Source organism: Drosophila takahashii, chromosome 4 (genome assembly GCF_030179915.1).
Source record: "Drosophila takahashii strain IR98-3 E-12201 chromosome 4, DtakHiC1v2, whole genome shotgun sequence".
Lineage (NCBI taxonomy): Eukaryota > Metazoa > Arthropoda > Insecta > Diptera > Drosophilidae > Drosophila > Drosophila takahashii.
The window spans coordinates 730,091-750,377 of NC_091682.1; the positions used below are offsets into that span (position 1 = coordinate 730,091).

At 35.0% G+C, this 20,287-nt stretch overlaps 2 protein-coding genes across 3 annotated transcripts in view; both read right to left on the minus strand.

The window, feature by feature from the left end:
- The window catches only part of Abcd1 (ATP binding cassette subfamily D), a 29,848-nt gene extending 24,615 nt beyond the window's left edge, over nucleotides 1-5,233 (minus strand). The window contains exon 1 of the mRNA XM_070218013.1: nucleotides 5,094-5,233. The gene's annotated coding sequence lies outside the window, so the exon portion shown is untranslated. The remainder of the gene's footprint in view (nucleotides 1-5,093) is intronic.
- LOC108054289 (uncharacterized) lies at nucleotides 536-18,780 on the minus strand. Of its 2 annotated transcripts, none has more exons than XM_044395318.2 (5): nucleotides 18,410-18,780; nucleotides 9,786-9,988; nucleotides 9,128-9,728; nucleotides 5,855-6,072; nucleotides 536-5,797 (listed from the first exon to the last, which is right to left on the minus strand). In XM_044395318.2, the coding sequence occupies exons 2-5, from the start codon at nucleotides 9,844-9,846 to the stop codon at nucleotides 2,142-2,144; spliced, it is 4,536 nt and encodes a 1,511-aa protein (XP_044251253.1). In that variant the 5' UTR covers nucleotides 9,847-9,988; nucleotides 18,410-18,780; the 3' UTR covers nucleotides 536-2,141. The 2 variants fall into 2 exon arrangements, with proteins under 2 accessions (XP_044251253.1, XP_044251254.1); XM_044395319.2 differs by having other exon boundaries at nucleotides 18,678-18,769.
- Between the last annotated feature and the right edge of the window lie 1,507 nt (nucleotides 18,781-20,287).

Sequence of the window (20,287 nt, forward strand, 5' to 3'; positions counted from 1 at the left end):
AAAACGGCTAGCTAATCATAGGAGTAAGCGAGAGGCAAATAGGTAGCTAACGGCTTCAGTCCGGGTGTTAACAAACAATTTCGATCTTTGGCTATGTGTGTGCCGAAGCGGTGTGGCAATAACAAATAAAAAATATAAAAAAAGTACGCAGGAGTTGCGGTAATACAAAGCCCAACAGCAAATTATAGTTATACCATGACTAGGCTTAACGTTCATCAATGCACAAAGAGTTGGTTGGAAGAGATTTCCGTGACACCTCCGATAAGGTCCCATTTTTCGCTGAAGCTGAGTTCTAGCCGTCTCATTGGTTTCTACACAAACTTGTCTCTCAGTGATAAGCTGGCGGGTTGAAACTTTTTCAAACGTCTTTTTTCTGCTCCAGGTGGCATATAAGTCGGAACAAGCGACATCGGTCAACTTTATCTTATAGCTCCTATAGGAATGATTGTTCCGACGTAGACACAAATTGTAGTTGACTAAAATTATAAAGCCCTCTGCGATTGTATAAAAATCCGAGTACAAAAAAAAGTTAACGTAAATTTAGTATTTCATATTTATTTTTGCCTGGCTAGCTTATTAAAGGTAATTACATTCAAGAATACGCATACATGTTGTTTCTTTGTCAATGTGTACAAAGTAAAGGATAATTATAATTCGGAAATATTGTTGGTAAATGTTTGTCATTTCATTTTTATGGAAATATATTATTCCATAGAGATATAAAAATATATTTACAGGGTATTTATAATAATAGTAATGTATGGCTTCCTAACATGTCATTGACGGTTCAAAGGTGCTGCATGGAAATATTAAAACTATAACCTTATAAATTGTTTCCTTAAAGTATAAGTATTTTCACGAATACATTTATTTTTGATCATTTTAACAATAGAAAATGCAAAAGCCTTAACTAATCAGTACTATGTAATTAACGTTTATTTTTAACAAGCTGTTTTACTTATATTAAAAGCATTTTTATGTAAATGTTCCTTAGTAAATATATAATCCTACCATAAATCAATAAGTTTTAAAATACACTTTTGCCCTGGCCTACGCAAAATAAAGGAATGGGAATATCATTTGCAGTGTTATGTTCGTTTGCCCTTTTTATATAATTTTTTTTGAATATTAATAAGCTTGAAAACTAATGTTATGTTGTTTACATCGTATGTATTTATGTGCCTTGGTGTTAACTCAAAATTAAAGAATTGGTTTTGCTATTATTAGCAATATTACTTTTGTCTTTAGTGTTTAATTAAGCACAAGCCAAAAAAATAATAAAATATTGTTCAATATCATTTTATTTTAATTTGAATAAATCGTTTTTGTGTTTATTTATTCAAATTGTTTGAAATTGGATTTTGGTAAATTTTTTAAAATATGGTATTTATTTTTTTTTAGGTTTACCTTTTTATGTAAACAAAATTAAATGAATTGTTTAATAAAAACTTTTAGAAACCGAATTTAAATTAGAGCCCTTTTAGTTTTATTTTTGCGCTAGGTTAATTACACAGGAACGGTGTGATGAAGTACTTGGTTGCCTGTGTGACAAAAGCAGTTACAACGGATGTTAGTTGTAAGTTAAAAATAATAAACATTACAATATATAAAAAAGTTTTCCCGTGGGCAATATATATTTTATGAAATCTTCAATCAGTATATGTAATTAGTTATATACATATTTACTAGGTAAATAATGGATTGTTGCGGACGAAATATACATTTATGAATGCTTGAATTGATCTATGTGTTATATAATATATATGGATTCGTGAATAAAAAATACATTTATGTAATGAGGAAAGCATAAACCTTAAACTTCCCAGCTAAGCATTAAAATCTTGTGTTTAAAAATAAATGTTAAAATAATGTATTTCTTTTTTGTGTGAGCATAAGATAATTATTTACCGAATGATAAATTGGTATACTGAAAAATCGTATATATATTGATTTAATTCTGCTTTCCGCTAGTTTTTTGTTATATATATATCACAAGTTTGAAGATAGTAGAAAGTGGTGATTTAACTACTTTTATTGGCATAAACGGACAATCAAGACAGTGTTTGATTGATAGTAAGTTACAGAAATAAGATGGTTATGTTATGACATGCAAAGCTATGTATCTGGGACGTAAAAGAATCTTAGCAGTCGATGCCGCTTACAGTCGCACCGCAACTTTTAAGACGAAGGGAAGATACAACAGCCCTTTCGGCATCTACATTGGTTCCATTTTGGGCACTATTTTGATCCTCTATGGACCGAAATCGAAGAAAACCTTGATCTGTCACAAGCATACTATCAGAAGCACTGGATGTTGTGCATGAGTTTGAAGATGCCGACGCAACAGAAGCTGATGAAGCAGTGCACAACTCAGAACGAAGTTTTCCATTATTTTGAATATGCAACTGTGGATGTACATTTAAATGTAAAAGCGGGTCATTCGACAAATTTTTAGTTGCTGCCGCGCCGGCAAGTGAAGAGGTTTTGCCATTAATAGATATAGGAGTGGGAGTGCTGTCTTCGGCAATAATGACAGAACCACTGTCGTTGCTTATCAAGTTTGTACACTCTACATTATTTCCTGATATTATATCGTCTTCCTCCTCTTCTTCATCTTCTGTATTATGATCATAAGGTAGCTGTTGCAGTTGATGCTGCCTTATGGGCATACTTTTAAACATGTCAGTTCCAGTACCACCCTGCAATGATCTTAGGTTCGAAGTACGTCCACTTGTTCTTTGATAATAGTGGGCTCTGTCTCTATCCGATATTCCCAACGTCTGTGCTCCATTTGCGATTATTCGTTGAGTTCCAGTAGAGGAAATTGGAGCCTCTAGAGTACGACCTGGAGCAGCTCCGCCCAGTGTCATTCCACCACTCGCAATACTGCTCAGAGTGCCACTCTTGCAAACGCCGTTGAAAAACCCGCGCTCATATGAATTATAGCTAGCATATCGGCCTCCAGCTCCCCCATTTGATGAGGAGCAGGAATTGGTTGAGTTTGAACTGCGGCGCTCGGGATTCTTATTTTCGTAGAAATTACGTTCAAGCGTGCCATTACCAGAAAACTTCTTTTCACACTTTCGACCGTTTCCAATCTTCTGCCTATCTTGAAAGCACTCACTGTTGGACTGAACATTGTGAACTGATTTGTCCTTAAAAACGGGGCGCTCAAATATGTTGAATTCATACCGCTTGTTTTCCTGCTCAAGTGGCTCAGAATAACAATTGTCGTTTTGCAACAGAACCACTTGCTGCTGCGAAGATCCAGAACCTGAGGTAGAACAAACTCCATTGTTATCATAAATTTCTTTTTGCATTTGTTCGGCGTTTGCACTGTTAGTGGAGCGCAAATTGAAATTCGGATTTTCGTAATGGTCTGGTGCAGCATCTGTCATGTAGTCCGTACTCATGTACGTGGGCTGCTCGTGAAAGTGCAATTGATGTGATAGATGTTGTTGCTTGTAGCTTTGAGTAGCTTGATTTCCATAATCTGTCACGTTCTGAGCATTTAGAGCACTTCCAATCGAACCCGTATCATAAGGTCTTTGGTACATAGGCTCCTGTAGTTGATATTCACAGGGGCGATTTTTCGAAGATCCATTGGCTGAGGGCCCTATGGAATTCAGGGCATAGCTGTCGTCATATATAAGTTTACCCGTCCGCATAGTGTACGTATGAAGATTTGTATTTGCGTTGCAAATAGCGGGGTAGTCGGTTTCAAACTGCTCTTGACTAGAGCTTGATGTGCACGGCAGAAAGAAATTAGTTACATTTGAGTTATGCGTACCAGTTCCGTTGCCAACGTGTTTTTCCCTGATGGCATTGTTAGTTGGACCACCATCTTGGCCATACGGACTCATAGGGCCCACTCCGGGGCCAACCATTCGAACGTCCCCATTCACAGCATTTAAAGAATCGTTCCCGACACTGGTTTTAAGTCCAGTTACCCAGGATATTAATGTTATTATTGCTATCTCTATAAGGCGCAAAGAGAACTGATATCCCCATTGAAGCCAGTCGACATCGACTATATTGGTTTGACGAGATGACGAAATACATATGGCACCAAATATTTGAAGGGCAGCCAATAGAACAAAAAGAAGAGCTGTGGCAATCGTAATGTGTATGGCGTAGGACAAATTCTGATAGCCGTGTATGTAGTTTTGAGATTTGCTTCGAAGAATGCGTTTTAAAATGCGATACAAATAGAGATATAGAAGTCCCAAGCTTAGACATATAAATATATAAATTATCTGGCATATGAGCGTCAAGACTCGGGGAGGTGGTGGCAAAATAGCCGATGGAGACATTGTAGCAGCAACTTGGCCCTGATGATTGTGAAGATGCTGCCTACGAAAGTACTGCTGCTGCTGCTGTTGTTGAAAATATAAATGATGATTTTTTAGGGTATAGGATTCAACGTAGTGCAATGTAATGCAAAGCACAACGTGAACGCCGCAGCCCACAATCACGGTCAGCGGTCTTATCAGAGCTGAATATCTATTGTTTTTGTGGTTCAAGGATTTGAGAAAAAGAAACAGAATGAGTACAGAGAAAGCTACTGTTAAGAATGTTGAAGGTAGATTCAGCAAGAGTTCTGATGTAAATATATTAAAAGTACCATGTACGTTGTATGCATCAAAACAAAGGAAAAATATTCTCATTATGCAGATTACAATTAGAATGAGATGGATGCACACAAAATACGACTGTGCAAACAAATGTGTCAGCTTGTTATAAGTCAGCAGTTTGTAAAGTGAGTATACCGACAAAATGGTAAAGAGAACAACTGACAAATAGATGTGAATATTCCAGGCCCAGGTCCAAGTAGTGTGTGCTGATGCAGCTGCTGCTGAAGCGGCAACCGCATCATGATCGCCTAGGCTCGGACCTAATCCCTTAACAGTGTCAATGGTCTTTCCTGTATGTCCCGGCTGACCCGCGTTTGTGGTAGCGTACGAAAATGAGGTGGCTGATACGTCACCAATGGCAGCAGCTGCTGATGGTGTAGTTCCTGTAGTTTGATTAGCATTGTCATAATAATCCAACTGACCAGGCTGGTACTTGTTCTGGTTGATATTAGGACTAACCACAGAGGCTCCATCTGCATCTGTGTTTTCATCGTTTGTTAAAGACTTTTCAATCAGTACAATTGGGGAAGAAGGCGGGTGTCGGATGCCAGTTATGGGTCGCTGAGTTACTTGCTTTAACAAAACCGCTGGTATGTCACCATTCTTTCCGTTCGATCCCAGAATACGTCTTATATTAGGTAAAACTTCTTGTCTTTTAACTGGATCATTGGCATCTGGTTCATGAGACCCCTGTCCCTTTATGCTGCTTATCTTTTCATTTAAGAAATCCTCGCCGCTGCTACGCGCAGGTGTATTGAGAGCTTTTTTACGATCGGTAGTGGACACATCAGACACCTTTCCATGGAATGCAGTTGACTCAAGAGGGTGCTTTGCATCTAAGCCAGAATTAACGTAACTTAAATCGGCCAACGGATTTACAATATCATCGTTGCTATTGCCTCCAAGATCTGGCGGGCGGATGGGGATTCGATCCTGACTAGGCATCAAACTAGGCGGTGGGATCGGACGCCTATTAATTGCAATAAGACCCTCGTTATTGGTACCACGCAAGGTGGGCTTGTCGGCAAACGGATTTTGATACTCCGGCGGAAGCGGCGGTGTGAAGAAGGCTCTCGACGGCGGGGAATAAGATGGAATATCACCTGGGTACATTGGTATTGTAGGTGGTTGTCCGGCATTCGATTTTTTTAAAAGGTTGGGAACTGTAAAATTGCGATGCATTAAAAAAACAAACAAGTTTGTATGGGATGTTAACTTACTGGATGGCATCGGAGTCGAAATATACTGTGCGGTGTTCCTGTGACGGTCTCTATCATGTGAATGATGACGGTTTGGATTTGGGTATGTAGGATTGTTATTACTTTTTAGTATATCAGCGTTGGGCGCAGACGTTGGCAACGCATGATCCCTCTCTAAGTCTAGTTCATAGTTTTTCTGACGACCAGTGGCACTATGTTGTTTATGTACCGAGGGATATCTGAAAGAAAAACATATTATTCAATATTGGTCATGGCTTTGCCATTCCGTAATCCAAAAACTAGAGAATAGAGAAAAATTTATTCCGTTAACAAAATGGCACGGTATTTTAAGGCATTCGAAATAAAGTCAACTAACTGTGAAACGTTTATAATAGCGATTCTCAAATTGGAAATTGAATTCAAGAATCTTGCAGATGGATACATTCCTGGACTAAATTCACAGCAAGTAAAGAAGCGCGACAAAGGCTTTTGAACAAGCGGTAAAATCGTAAGCAAATTACGATAGCACTGTGTTCCGTACAGTGCTTTCTCAGAAGGAGACATTTCGTATGTGTATTATAGTCTAGTCACTCTATGTGGGGTAACCTATCGAGTGAGCCAGTAACCCGATTACTCAAAATAAGTGTTTCCACTCCAAATATCGAGTAATGACATCTAGTGTTTGTTGTACGTATTGTTTATTTTGCTAGGGATGGCCCTTTAATGATAGGAAATAAAGCAAAAATGCAACAAAAACAAGAAAGGAAGCTAGCTTCGGCCAGCCGAAGCTTATATACCCTTGCAGATAAAGCAAACACCTATAGTTTAATGCTCACTCGGTGCAGTTCCAGGGATTCCAGATTCAGCGTGCCTATTACTTAAATTTTGTTTTTAAGTTGTCAAAGATTAAAACGCCTACTTCCTACAAAGTTACAATGAATTTTTATATTTTTTTGAATATTCCTATGGGAGCCTTAAGATATAGTGGTCCGATCCGACTCGCTCCGACATATGTACTACCTGCAATAGAAAGAAGACTTTCGGGAAAGTTTCATCGCGATAGCTTTAAAACTGAGAGACTAGTTCGCATAGAAACGGACAGACTGACATGGCTAGGTAGACTCGGCTATTGGTGCTGATCAAGAATTATATACTTTATGTGGTCGGAAACGTCTCCTTCTCTGCGTTGCAAACTTCTAACTGAAATCATAATACCCTCTGCAAGGGTATAAAAATTCTCCGATTTCAGGGTTCAGAAAATAACACACACTGTAAAAAACTTGTGTTATTAACATGTCGAAGTTTTAAGTTCGAAAAACTTATTGACTTGTGTGTTGAGGCTCAGACTTTAAGATACCCATTACTTAGCTAAAGGGAGTGCGAGGGAGATGGAGATATAAAACTTTGATCGGGAATAACTTTTTAACGAATGGTCCGAGTTAAAATTTCTTCTACATTTCGATAGATATAGGTAAAATCGTTTAAGGCAATTGTGGGCGTAAGAGGGGGCATGGCACTCGGCTGAAACAAAATATGCAAACCAAAAGTGGTACAGGAGTCTATCGTAAACAATGCGCACTGACTAGAACTGACCATGGAACCCTTCAATTCACAAAGTGGTCGCTTTACGCGACCTTGACCTTGACTTTTGAATCAAGCTACAGCTCTTGGTAATACTCTAGTTCTTTTTGCACATCAATTCCTAAGAAATCGCAGTCCATTGAGGATATTTTTTCTCGAATTTCGAGGGTGAGTCCGCTAATCTAGAGTATAACAGTTTTTCCAATAGACAAAAATAAAAATATTTTATAAATTTTTTTTTTAATCGTACATTTTAATACCTGTTACTCGTATTCTATAAAAAGTTATAGTTAAAGGGTATATTGTATTCGTGCAAACAGGTATTCGTGCATTTCGGAAAAGTAAAATATGTGTTTATTAATACCTATCGAAATGAAAAAGAAAATTTTCAAATCTTACCATTCGTTAAAAAGTTATGCACGATCAAAGTTTTATATCTCCATCTCGGTCGCACTCCCTTTAGCTGAAGAACGGTTGTCTGATAGTCGGGGCACCCGACTATAGCGTTCTCTCTTGTTATTTATAGGAACTCATTTAAACAATTAAATAACTTTATAGCAACTCATTTAAAGAATTAAATAATTTTACAGGAACTCATTAAAATGTTATTACTTTGATTGAAATATGAGAACAGCCATTGTTTTTTATAGAAAGCCCGGGAGCTTTTAAATTCAATTACAAGATAACCATGGCCGACCGACAAGTTAATTTTGCACGTAAATTCTTAAGAAATCCCGGTCCAGGATAATTTTTTCGGGAATTTCGGGTGAGTCTGCTAGGCTAGAGTATTACCCAGCTCTTTTTCTCTACCTCACTCTTAGTCAAAATAAATGTATTTTTTTAAATATCCTGCTCGCCTATTGGAAATTTTGACTTGAAGGCTAGGTCACCCAAATTATCAAATTTTGGTATACAACAAAATTGTAAATTAATTTTAATAATATAAAAAGTTTTAGGAAGCTAAGATATTTTAGTATTAAAAAAAGAATCGGAGCAAATCGGCAATTTACTTTTAAGCAGGGATCGCACGTAAGAATTACTTTTTTAAAAAAATTGACAAATAAGTCTTATTTTTCAATTTTTATTATAAAAGTTGACAAATAACTCTTATGCTTCAATTTTGTTGATTTTTATAATAAAAACTGAAGCATAAGAGTTATTTGTCAACTTTTATAATAAAATAAAGATTGAATTGAAATAACTCTTGAACTGTGCGGTACATTGGTTTAAAATTTATATATGTATAATCTACGCTTTAATACCTTTCTGTTGATATGCCATATGTCCCCAACATATTTTTTATAATAATAGTATTTTTTACATCATCAAAAATATTTTGGGGACATATGGCATATCAACAGAAAGGTATTAAAGCGTAGATTATACATATATAAATTTTAAACCAATGTACCCCACAGTTCAAGAGTTATTTCAATTCAATTTTTATTATAAAAGTTTATAATAAAAATTGAAGCATAAGAGTTATTACTTACTTTTACTTTATAATAAAAATTGAAAAATAAGACTTATTTGTCAATTTTTTTAAAAAAGTAATTCTTACTTGCGATCCCTGCTTTTAAGTCTCCTTCCTTAAAAAAGAGCTTGCTCACTTTTATTTTGGTATTTGGACAACAAAGCAAGCAAGCACTTGTTTGACAACGGAAAGCAGTCCGATTTATATAATAAAAACCTTTTGTATTTTTTTTGTATTACCTTTGTGTCGTCAAAAATGGTGTTGCAACAGTAGTTAGACCTAAGGAATAACTAGTATCTGGTATGCTTCGCTTGGTTGTAGAGGTTGTCCCATACGCCACTTTTATTAGTACAGCTGCTACACTTCGCTCAAAGTTATTTAACTTTTCCAAATAATCCTTTTGCACTATAGGTGAGATTCCAGAAATCATGTTACTTCCAGTGCTGTTACTAAAGTTATTGTTTCCATTTGACTTTTCTTGTGAATTAGTTATATTGTCCTTAGAACTTAATTCCTCTAATAATATAGACTGCGACAAAGAAATTTGAATTGCAATCAATAATAGAAATAAAAAATGGACATGAGGGCTTTGACGTGAAAGCATTTTTCGAGGCAAGAGAGAGATGAAGGTGGAACCCATATATCTGGGCGTAACCAGCTTATCGTTGGATTTACATTCAACACTACCAGTATACGTTTTTTTAGAAGAAATCCTTAAATCAGCTGGTGCGTAAAAATGGTTATATAATACTGTTGAAGCACTTCTTTTGGGGGGTTTGTTTTGGATACAATGCCCCCTTACATTTCTTTCGATTTCCCTTTTATATTCATTGTGGTAGCCTATAATAAAAGATCTGAAGTCAGTTGAAAGTAATTTAAAATATTTATAGCACTCACCTGTTCCCGAAGAATACCGTTTTTTAACCTTGATTCGAAAGCTGTGGTTAGTTTTAGGCATGATATTGTACTCTTAAATGTGACTCCGACCATATATCTGGAACCATTTACTTATGATTGATCTAAGTTGCTTTCATATAGTATTCGCTGGATAACGGAAGATAGATGCTACATACAATGAAAACATTGTAGTTTTTGAGAACCTAGTCAAAGAGAATAATTATATCAGTTATAGTCCTTCTTTATAATGTATAAAAGAAATAAATTTTAAATTATAATTTAAATAAACCACAAAACTGTATTTTGTTCTAGATTTATTTCACTTGTATCTTAGAAATGTATTATGTTTATTACACAGGTCGACAAAAAACAAGAGATACCCGTTACTCAGCTAAAGGGATTGCGAGGGAGGTAGAGATATAAAACTTTGATCGGACATAACTTTTTACAGAATGGTCCGATTTCAAAAAAAAATTCTTCTACATTTCGATATGTGTAATTTAAATAAACACAAGAAAATAGTAATTATACTTATCCAAAATCTTTAAAAATGTGGGCGCCAGACACATTTTAAAATCGTTTGTGGGCGGTAGAGGGGGCGTGGCGCTCGGCTGAAATAAATATGCGCTGCGTATGAGCCCAAGAATTTGTGTGGGTAATCCGAACTTTCTTGCTTGGTTTTTGTAGTTTCTAAGATCTCAGTGTCCATACAGACGGACAGACAGACATGGCTATATCGACTCGGCTAGTGACCCTGATCAAGAATATATATACTTTATAGGGTCGGTAACGCTTCCTTCTCCCTGTTACATACTTTTCCAAGAATACAATATACCCTTTTACTCTACGAATAACGGGTATAAATAGTTACAAGATATTGACGTACAAGAAAAGGCTTAATTATTTTGTTTGGTATAGCTTGATGATTTTTGAGGAAAATTAAATCTGTTTTGAATAGAAATTGTTGTTGGAACTTCTTAGACTTTTACACTTTTCAACGTTTCCAACGAATTGAATACCCTTAAAAAAGTAGATTGGTGATTGGACACTGTTGAAGTTAAAGGTTCAAATTACCATTTTCGCTAAATTGTGGCTCTAGGATAGAAGGGTTTTCTTGCTATTAAGCCGCAAAAAGTTCCTAAAAATAGAAAATTTTGTACTTTGCCCATGGAAAAAAATTGTGATGGAAAGTTTCCAAGTATGGGGTTGTAATCTACAGCTAAAATCGTATTAGTCTTGGGGAATTTTTTTGTCGACCAGTGTTATTAAACGGATTCTGTGACACCGAGACTTGCTTTTAGGGGGAAATTTAGTTGGAAGAGATTTCTCTGACACCCCCGTTGGTTTAATTTTGGAAAGTCCTCAAAAATCTTGACTTTGGAATAACTTTTAACGAAGCATCGGTATTTTTTAGTCGACGCGTATTTTCAGTTAGAATAACTAGGGGGCATTTATCCCAACTGACACGCATTTAATTTTGTTGCTTTTAACGTTCAAAACGGGAGGAAACTGCATTAAAAATACTCCTGGTAGTAAGACCAAGACTGGTAACACCAGTTTACAAAAAAAAATCGATGAAATATACCATGAATGAAAACTTTGTTTTCCGGTTAGGTAAGTCTTCCTGATTAGGAAAATGGCACTTAAATTTTTTTTATGGATAAAATTTTCTTTTAAGTGTAAAAAACGTTTTTGACACTTTTTTAATTTCTAACTTGAGTTTTGCTAAACCGATTTCAACCATAAATAACTCATTTTACAGGTAATATAATGCTCTCCAACTTTCTATTACACTTCGTCAAAATTGTAAAAGTGAGAAAAAATGCAAAAATGCTGGCAATTTGGCATCGTTAACAAGAAAGGAAGCTAGCTTCGGCCAGCCGAAGCTTATATACCCTTGCAGATAATTCCTATTAATTTACAAATCGCAAAAATGGTAATTTTCCTATTATTTCTCATTATTTTTGCGTTCGTTTCAATGCCAGCTATATGATATAGTAGTTCGATTTTGATAAAATTAAAATCGAAATTCGAAAATATTTGAAAAGAGTTATATCCTAGAGTAGAAGAGAATACAATAAAAACCAACGAAGCAATAATTTATTTCCTATTATATTCCCATTAGTTTTCCGATCGTTCTTATGGCAGCTATATGATAGGGGAGAGGTCTGTAGGTTGAGACACCTTTTGTTTTTAGTCTCCCATTTGGACATTCGCTTTTGAAACTTCACGTGTTAGGTACCGATCGGAAGCTTAGTCTTTTAGCTGTAAAATAAAGCAAAAAAAATTTTTTTTCCCTTGGGAAAACTAAAAAATAATTTTTTTTGAAAAGTGCCAAAAAATGACAATTTGAAAAAGAGGTCTGTAGGTTGAGACACTTTTTAAAGTCAATAATACTCACACAAAAAGTACTCCAAACTATAAGGAACTATTTATTTATGTTAATTTAATCAATTTTAGCTCGTCCTAAATCATTTCCCATCCATTTTTTAAGAACTTCGACCAAATAACAATTAAAATCAAAAGGCTCTTTGAACATTCACTTTTCCCCTAATATCAAAGAAATGTGCTAGGCAGAAAGCGACCACTGTTGGCCTAAGGCCTTTTTGTATGAAAAACTAATGTTTTAAATCTCTTACCAAGTTAATTTAAGGACGTTATTAATTTTAAATGGAAGTTTGAAAAAAGTAGACAAAAACTTTTTTGGTGCAAAATGGTACACGACTCTCACAGCTTAAATCTGGATAGAGCCTGGCTTATAATGTTTTCCCCAAAAGTTTTGTCACTAAAAAGGACTACAAAAAAAAAAAAAACAATTTTTTTAGTGGATAAGTTTTGAGAAAATTGAGTGTCTCAACTTACAGACCGTCTCAACCTACAGACCTCTCCCCTATAGTTGTCCGATTTTGAAACAATTTTATTCGAAATTCAGAATGGGATAAAAAATGACATTTCCAAAAGTAGAATGTTATAGGTTCAAAAACACCCAAGACATAATTTTTTTACATTTTTTTTCCCGATGTTCCTATGAGAGCTATATGATATAGTTGTCCGATCCGGCTCGTTCCGACTTATATACTACCTGCAATAGAAAGAAGACTTTTGGGAAAGTTTTATCCCGATAGCTTGAAAACTGAGAGACTAGTTTGCGTAGAAACGGACGGACAGACGGACATGGCTAGATCGACTCGTCTAGTGATGCTGATCAAGAATATATATACTTTATGGGGTTGGAAACGTCTCCTTCACTGCGTTGCAATCTTCTGACTGAAATCATAATACCCTCTGCAAGGGTATAAAAATGAGTTGAATCTGCCCGAACAACATTTTTGGCACACTTGAGTTGTTTTTAACTATTTCGCTAAAACTAATTATACCCTTGCAGAGGGTATTATAATTTTGGTCAGAAGTTTGTAACGCAGTGAAGGAGACGTTTCCGACCCCATAAAGTATATATATTCTTGATCAGGATCAATAGGGGAGTCGATATAGCCATGTCCGTCTGTCCGTCTGTCCGTCTGTCCGTCTGTATGTCTGTTTCAATACCGTTTGCGAGCTCAGTTTAAAAGCTAGCGCCTTGAAACTTTCACAGTCGTCCTAAAACATGTGTACGCAGATCAAGTTTGAAAGCCGACCCGATCGGACGTCTATATCCTATAGCTCCCATAGGAACAATCGGATATAGCTTTCACAAAAGTGAAGATATTTCGCTCAGTGTAAGAGCTATTGGCATGAATCTTTCCAAATCGTATTTTTTTGTGCGTACCTTGATCAGGGTAAAAGCGCGTGCCGATCGGACGTCTATATCTTATAGCTCCCATAGGAACAATAGGGTGAAATCGGTCAAAATTTGACGTTTTTCAGGATATTTCGCGCAAAATATTAGCTATTCCCATGAAACTTTCCAAATCGTATTTTTTTGTGCGTACTTTCATTAGGGTAAACGCGCGTGCCGATCGGGCGTCTATATCCTATAGCTCCCATAGGAACAATAGGGTGAAAAATTTTAAAATTTTATTTTTTCAATTATAAAATATTTTGTTGTTTATTAATGCATGTTGCTAGTCTATTCAAGTTTTAATTCGTAAAATCTGCAAGGGTATTAAAACTTCGGCTTGCCGAAGTTAGCTTCCGTCCTCGTTTTTGAATAATTTTTTGTTCAAAATCAGCTTTGCTTCTGTTGTCTAGATGGCATAATGCTAAATTTGTATCCTTAATCGTTTAAATAACTTAATTTGAACTAAAAACGGTTATTTAAAAAAAATTTAAAATTCAAATACCCATATCTCTGCGAAAATAATATTATAATGGCAGGATCAGAAGGCCCTGCAATGTGCTAACTACATTTTTTTTGCAGCGTGAAAAAATGCATTTATTTTTAAGGTCAACTTTCCGAGTCCTTAAGTCTATGGAAAGGATTGGCATAGCACGTGATTAGGTAAAAAGATTATAAAAGTCTAAATGGTTATATTGGTGACCTTTGAAATCACTTCATTTTATCTAGCTGCAAAAAAATTAAGTTAGCACATTGCAGGGTCTTTTAAGGGGGGGGGGGGGGGGATAGGTAAGGTCTATGTACTATACTATCGGCTAATATATCGGTGGCAAAGCGATTGCTGGAACACTATTAAAAAAAAGCGTTTTGCGGTGACCACTGTATCTCCTCCAAAAATTATCGGATTTCCATTCTGCTTTTACATTTAGCTTAAGAAAAGAAAAAACCCGCCCCCTGGGAAGCGCGATTTTTAATTTGTTTTTTTAAATCATTTTTTTTGCCCTTCCAAAGTCAAAAATGCGTTTTTCACCTAAAAAATTCGACTTTGGGCTTAAAAAAAATACTTAAAGTTAAACAAGAAAAGAAGCTAGCTTCGGCAAGCCGAAGCTTATATACCCTTGCAGATCATTCTATTAATTTACAAATCGCAAAAATGTTAAATTTCCTATTATTTCACATTAATTTTTCGATTGTTGCTATGGCAGCTATATGATATAGTAGTTCGATCTTTTTAAAATTAAAATCAAAATTTGGAAATATTTAAAAATAGTCATATCCCAGAGTAGAAGAGAATGTAATAAAAATCAACAAAGATATAATTTTTTTCGTTATAATTTCCATTTAATTTTTCGACCGTTCCTATGGCAGCTATATGATATCTGATTTTTTAAATATTTAATTCGAAATTCAGAAATATATAAAAAATAATATTCCCAAGAGTAGAAGGTAATATTTGAGAAAACACCAAAGCTATAATTTTTTCAACGCTTTTTTTTCCGATCCTTCCTATGGGAGCTATAAGATATAGTTGTCCGATCCGGTCGGTTCCGACATATATACTACCTGCAATAGAAAGAAGACTTTTGGGAAAGTTTCAAGCCGATAGCTTTAAAACTGAGAATAGTTTGCGTAGAAACGGACAGACAGACGGACGGACAGACGGACGGACAGACGGACATGGCTAGATCGACTCGTCTAGTGATGCTGAATATATATACTTTATATACTTTATGGGGTCGGAAAAGTCTCCTTCACTGCGTTGCAAACTTCTGACTGTAATCATAATACCCTCTGCAAGGGTATAAAAATATAAAAACGCCAGGGGGCGGGTTTTTTTTATGCAGAAAAATATGCGACAAAACGATCGATTGAGCTGTTTAGAAATGCCGATGACCACGGACTTTCAAAACGTGGTTTCGAGAAAAACGCACTTACGTACCTAAAGTCTAAATACATAGGGGAGAGGTCTGTAGGTTGAGACAGTCTGTAAGTTGAGACACTCAATTTTCTCAAAACTTTTCCACTAAAAAAATTTTTTTTTTTTTTGTAGTCCTTTTTAGTGAAAAAACTTTTGGGGAAAACATTATAAGCCAGGCTCTAGCCAGATTTAAGCTGTGAGAGTCGTGTACCATTTTGCACCAAAAAAGTTATTGCCTACTTTTTTCAAAATTCCATTTAAAATTAATAACGTCCTTAAATTAACTTGGTAAGAGATTTAAAACATTAGTATATTAACTGTTAACTAATTAAAAAAAGAATCAGCTTAATGTGACAGTCAGAACAAAAGTTATTAATTTTTTCCCGAAACATCCCATTTTGTGTAAGTTGAGACACCCGTTTTTCATACAAAAAGGCCTTAGGCCAACAGAGGTCGCTTTCTGCCTAGCACATTTCTTTGATATTAGGGGAAAAGTGAATGTTCAAAGAGCCTTTTGATTTTAATTGTTATTTGGTCGAAGTTCTTAAAAAATGAATGGGAAATGATTTAGGACGAGCTAAAATTGATTAAATTAACATAAATAAATAGTTCCTTATAGTTTTTAGTTTTCCCCAAGGGAAAAACAATTTTTTGTTTGCTTTATTTTACAGCTAAAAGACTAAGCTTTCGATCGGTACTTAACACGTGAAGTTTCAAAAGCGAATGTCCAAATGGGAGACTAAAAACAAAAGGTGTCTCAACCTACAGACCTCTCCCCTATCTTTTAAGACCTAAGGGTTGACATTATCCTTTTTCTTGACCCTTTCGCTTCCCTGGCCTTTTAAACCCATGGGTCAGCTGTGTGCCTTGAATTTTGGCAGAGTGAGAGTCCTTTAAAACGTCGTAAAATGAACCGAATGGTAAAACAACTTTTGGGCAAATATTTCCTAGTATTAGCATATGATTGACCCTGATCCTGCCATTAAAATATTTTTTTTCGCCTATTATTTCACATTATTTTGCTTTTTTATACCCGTTACTCGTAGAGTAAAAGGGTATATTGTATTCGTGCAAAAGTATGTAACAGGGCGAAGGAAGCGTTTCCGACCACATAAAGTATATATATTCTTGGATCGTCTGTCCGTCTTTCTGTCCGTCTGTCTGTCTGTATGAACGCTGAGATCTCGTAAGCTACAAAAGCTAAACTACAAAGCTTCCTACGCAGCACAAGTTTATTTCAGCCGAGCGCCACGACCCCTCTAACGCCCACAATCGCCCATAATGCAATTTTGTTGCGTATATTTATATCTATCGATATGTAGAAGACATTTTTCAAATCGGACCATTCATTAAAAGTTAAATCAAAATATTATATATCTATCTCCCTCGCACTCCCTTTAGCTGAGTGACGGGTATTAGATTGTCGGGACAAAAACCCGACTATAGCGTTCTCTCTTGTTTTGAATAAAAATAAATAAAACTAAGTTACTTATTATACCCTTGCAGAGGGTATTATAATTTTGGTCAGAAGTTTGTAACGCAGCGAAGGAGACGTTTCCGACGCCATAAAGTATATATATTCTTGGTCAGGATTAATAGGGGAGTCGATATAGCCATGTCCGTCTGTTTCAATACCGTTTGCAAGCTCAGTTTAAAAGCTAGCGACTTAACACTTTCACAGTCGTGCTAAAACAAACAGTCGTGCTAAAACAGTCGTACGCAGATCCAGTTTGAAAAAACCGACCCGATCGGACGTCTATATCCTATAGCTCCCATGGGAACAATCGGATATAGCTTTCACAAAATGAAGATATTTCGCTCAGTGTAAGAGCTTTTGACATGAATCTTATTCTTTTACGCATACCTTGATCAGGGTAAAAGCGCGTGCCGATCGGACGTCTATATCATATAGCTCCCATAGGAACAATAGGGTGAAGAATTTTTAATTTTTATTTTTTTCAATTATAGAATATTTTGTTGTTTATTAATTCATGTTGCTATTCTAGTCAAGTTTTCATTCGTGAAATCTGCAAGGGTATTAAAACTTCGGCTTGCCGAAGTTAGCTTCCGTCCTCGTTTTTTAGTTAAACATAAGTTAAGGCCCGTTTTCTCGTCCGTTTGTTTTTAAAGTAGGGTTAAAGCAATGATTTCCCATACGATTTCAAGGTTTTAACCCTACTGTGGATCACATTAATATTCGGTTTTTGTTTTTTTAACTTCAAACGTGAATAAAAGCTTTGTAAATAAAAAAATTAATAACATAATAATGCAGAAATAAAGCTTATTTTATTACCTTTTTATTGATATATTAATATTAATACTTTATTTTTAATTTTAAAGAGATACATGCATAAACAAAAAATAACCCGAATATTGAGGCCACATTAATATTCAGTTTTTCCTTTTTGTACTAAAAATCTCAAAATTTATTTAGGAAATAAACTTAATTTGACATTTAAAATGCTAGTCCATAAGGTTGTTTAAATGTTTTGGCACTTTAAAAGATTTTTTTTTTGCATATTCTGGACCAGTTTTACCTACTTAAAAAAAGGATGTGCGTGATATAGTTAAAAAAAATTAGCAAAGGTACAAAAAATTCTCGATTTTTTTGTTGAAATGGACGGTCACCACTAGGAATCTGTTTCAGCGCAATCCATTCATCCCACCAACAGAAATGTATGGGTAGAAAAGCAGATTCGCTAAGAACAAGCATTTTGCTGCTTGATTGCATACAAAACTTAAGCAAAAATGCATTTTCGAGCGTGCAATAAAAGCGTACTATTATTTTCTTTTTTATTTCCGTACTTTATAACGCTTAATAGGAAATTATTAAATTCATTTATAAATTGAGATCATTTTTTTCTTGATAACAATTCCAGTTCACGGATATACAGATGTGCACACAATTTGGTGAAATATAAAATATATTACCCTTTTGTTCCATGTAATTTTTCAAAGATTCTCAAATTTACGTTGTTATATATAGATCCATTATGTACGAGTAAGTGGGCTTGCACACATGCACAAAACAAGTTATTGGCTTCTTCACTTCAGATTGAACTGCATATACATATATGTATACATATGCATTCAGATGTGTACACATAAGCAATCAATTTATGTATACTTGGGTTACTTCTTTGGCATCAATAGCAGTTTAAATAACCACCCAATATTTTCCATAATATTAAATTCTCACTTTTAATATAATATTTAAAAATCATTCACGTAAACAATTTAGTTTATTATGACGTCTCGAATTTTCACTATATGCAACACAAATCTACAAAATGGCGGATATAAAATCGATCAATAATCGGTGACACCGATATAAATGTTACTATCATCTGTCGAAAGCGTACTTATCGTATGTCGATCATTAATAACACATGCACACTTGTCCGCGTTTTCTATTCAAATGCTTACAGGTAACCACAAGGTGTTATTGATATACATACACGGATTTCCATATAAAAATAACATAACAAGAAAATGGGTTTGTCAAGTAACGGGTATAACTACAATAAAGCTGCAGTAATTAGTGTTATCAGGTAATATTATAGTTTTTTACACAAAATCAACAAAAACAATAAAAATTCGTGAATAAAAAAAAAATGGGTGTGTCAGCCTACGCACGACAGAAGTGAAACTCGTAGTGTTCTCTCGTTTATCATTTCATTATCTCTGTTTTTCTGTCTTAGGTTAGTTTGAAGATTATATGTTAAATAATTCAAGGACGAAGCATGGATTTGGTTTATTTCATATTTATTTACAAGTATACAATATTACATAAATAACAATATTACAAATAAAAATTACCAAATTATTTCATCAAAATAATCATTATTTCTGATCGGAAAAAATAAAACTCAAAAATAATGATTAAAATTATGTGGAATGCTTTCAGCAGTAGAAGATTTGTTATAAATGTGTTGTTTTTTTGGATCAGAAATCCAACACTTCCCGGAAGTGAAGTGAAGTGATGTAAGAAAATAGTCGAAAAATATTATTCTTTTGTAGTGTGACTATTGTTTTCAGAGTTCTCCCGCAATGATGTAGCATAGTCTTATTATAAATCAGCTGAGTGGACAAACCCATGCTACATTCTAGTACTAGGCTTTACATCGGAATTCACCCGTTGAATATGGTATTTTTCGGTATTTCCTCAAGTCATTAGCTAAAGTTTCTACGAAACATTTCCAGTGTTCAATTATATTTAGGTGCTCTGAAGTAGGTGTCGAGTACTAGGCTTTACATAGGAATTCACCCGCTGAATATGTTATTTTTCGGTATTTCCTCAAGCCATTAGCTAAAATTTCTACGAAACATTTCCAGTGTTCAATTATATTTAGGTGCTCTGAAGAAGATGTCGACAAACATCGGTTTTTTGTATTCTTAGATATACCTGTGGGTATTTAAAGTTTATAAGGGACTTTTATTTAGGAGCACACAAATATTATGGAAAACAAGAATTGGTTCGTGGGAATTTAACAAAGTTCATTATTGTGTTCCTAAGTTATTTACGAATTACACAACTTTGTGAAAAATTATGTTATGGCAGTTATGTTGGCAGAAAGCAAATAATTCAAAGCTAACGAAAATTCAATAAAATTTTTGTATTACTATATTTATTATTTTACCAATTTGTCCTGCTTCAGGTTGGGAACCCTTATTTACTGACTGGAAACATTTCGGTACGGAAAAAACAAAGGAAAAAAAATTAATAGGTTCAAAAGCCTAGTACTCAGTTCGGGTAAGAGTTTTACTAGTCGAAAAGTATTATTCTTTTGTAGTGTGATCTAAGTTTTC

Bases quoted from the DNA above. Each gene is read 5' to 3' on its own strand.
- LOC108054289 (XM_044395318.2), bottom strand. From the start codon at position 9,846: ATGCCTAAAACTAACCACAGCTTTCGAATCAAGGTTAAAAAACGGTAT. The intron at 9,729-9,785 runs GTGAGTGCTATA...CTTTTATTATAG, and splicing joins ACGGTATTCTTCGGGAACAG to GCTACCACAATGAATATAAA. The intron at 5,798-5,854 runs GTAAGTTAACAT...GCAATTTTACAG, and splicing joins TTCGACTCCGATGCCATCCA to TTCCCAACCTTTTAAAAAAA.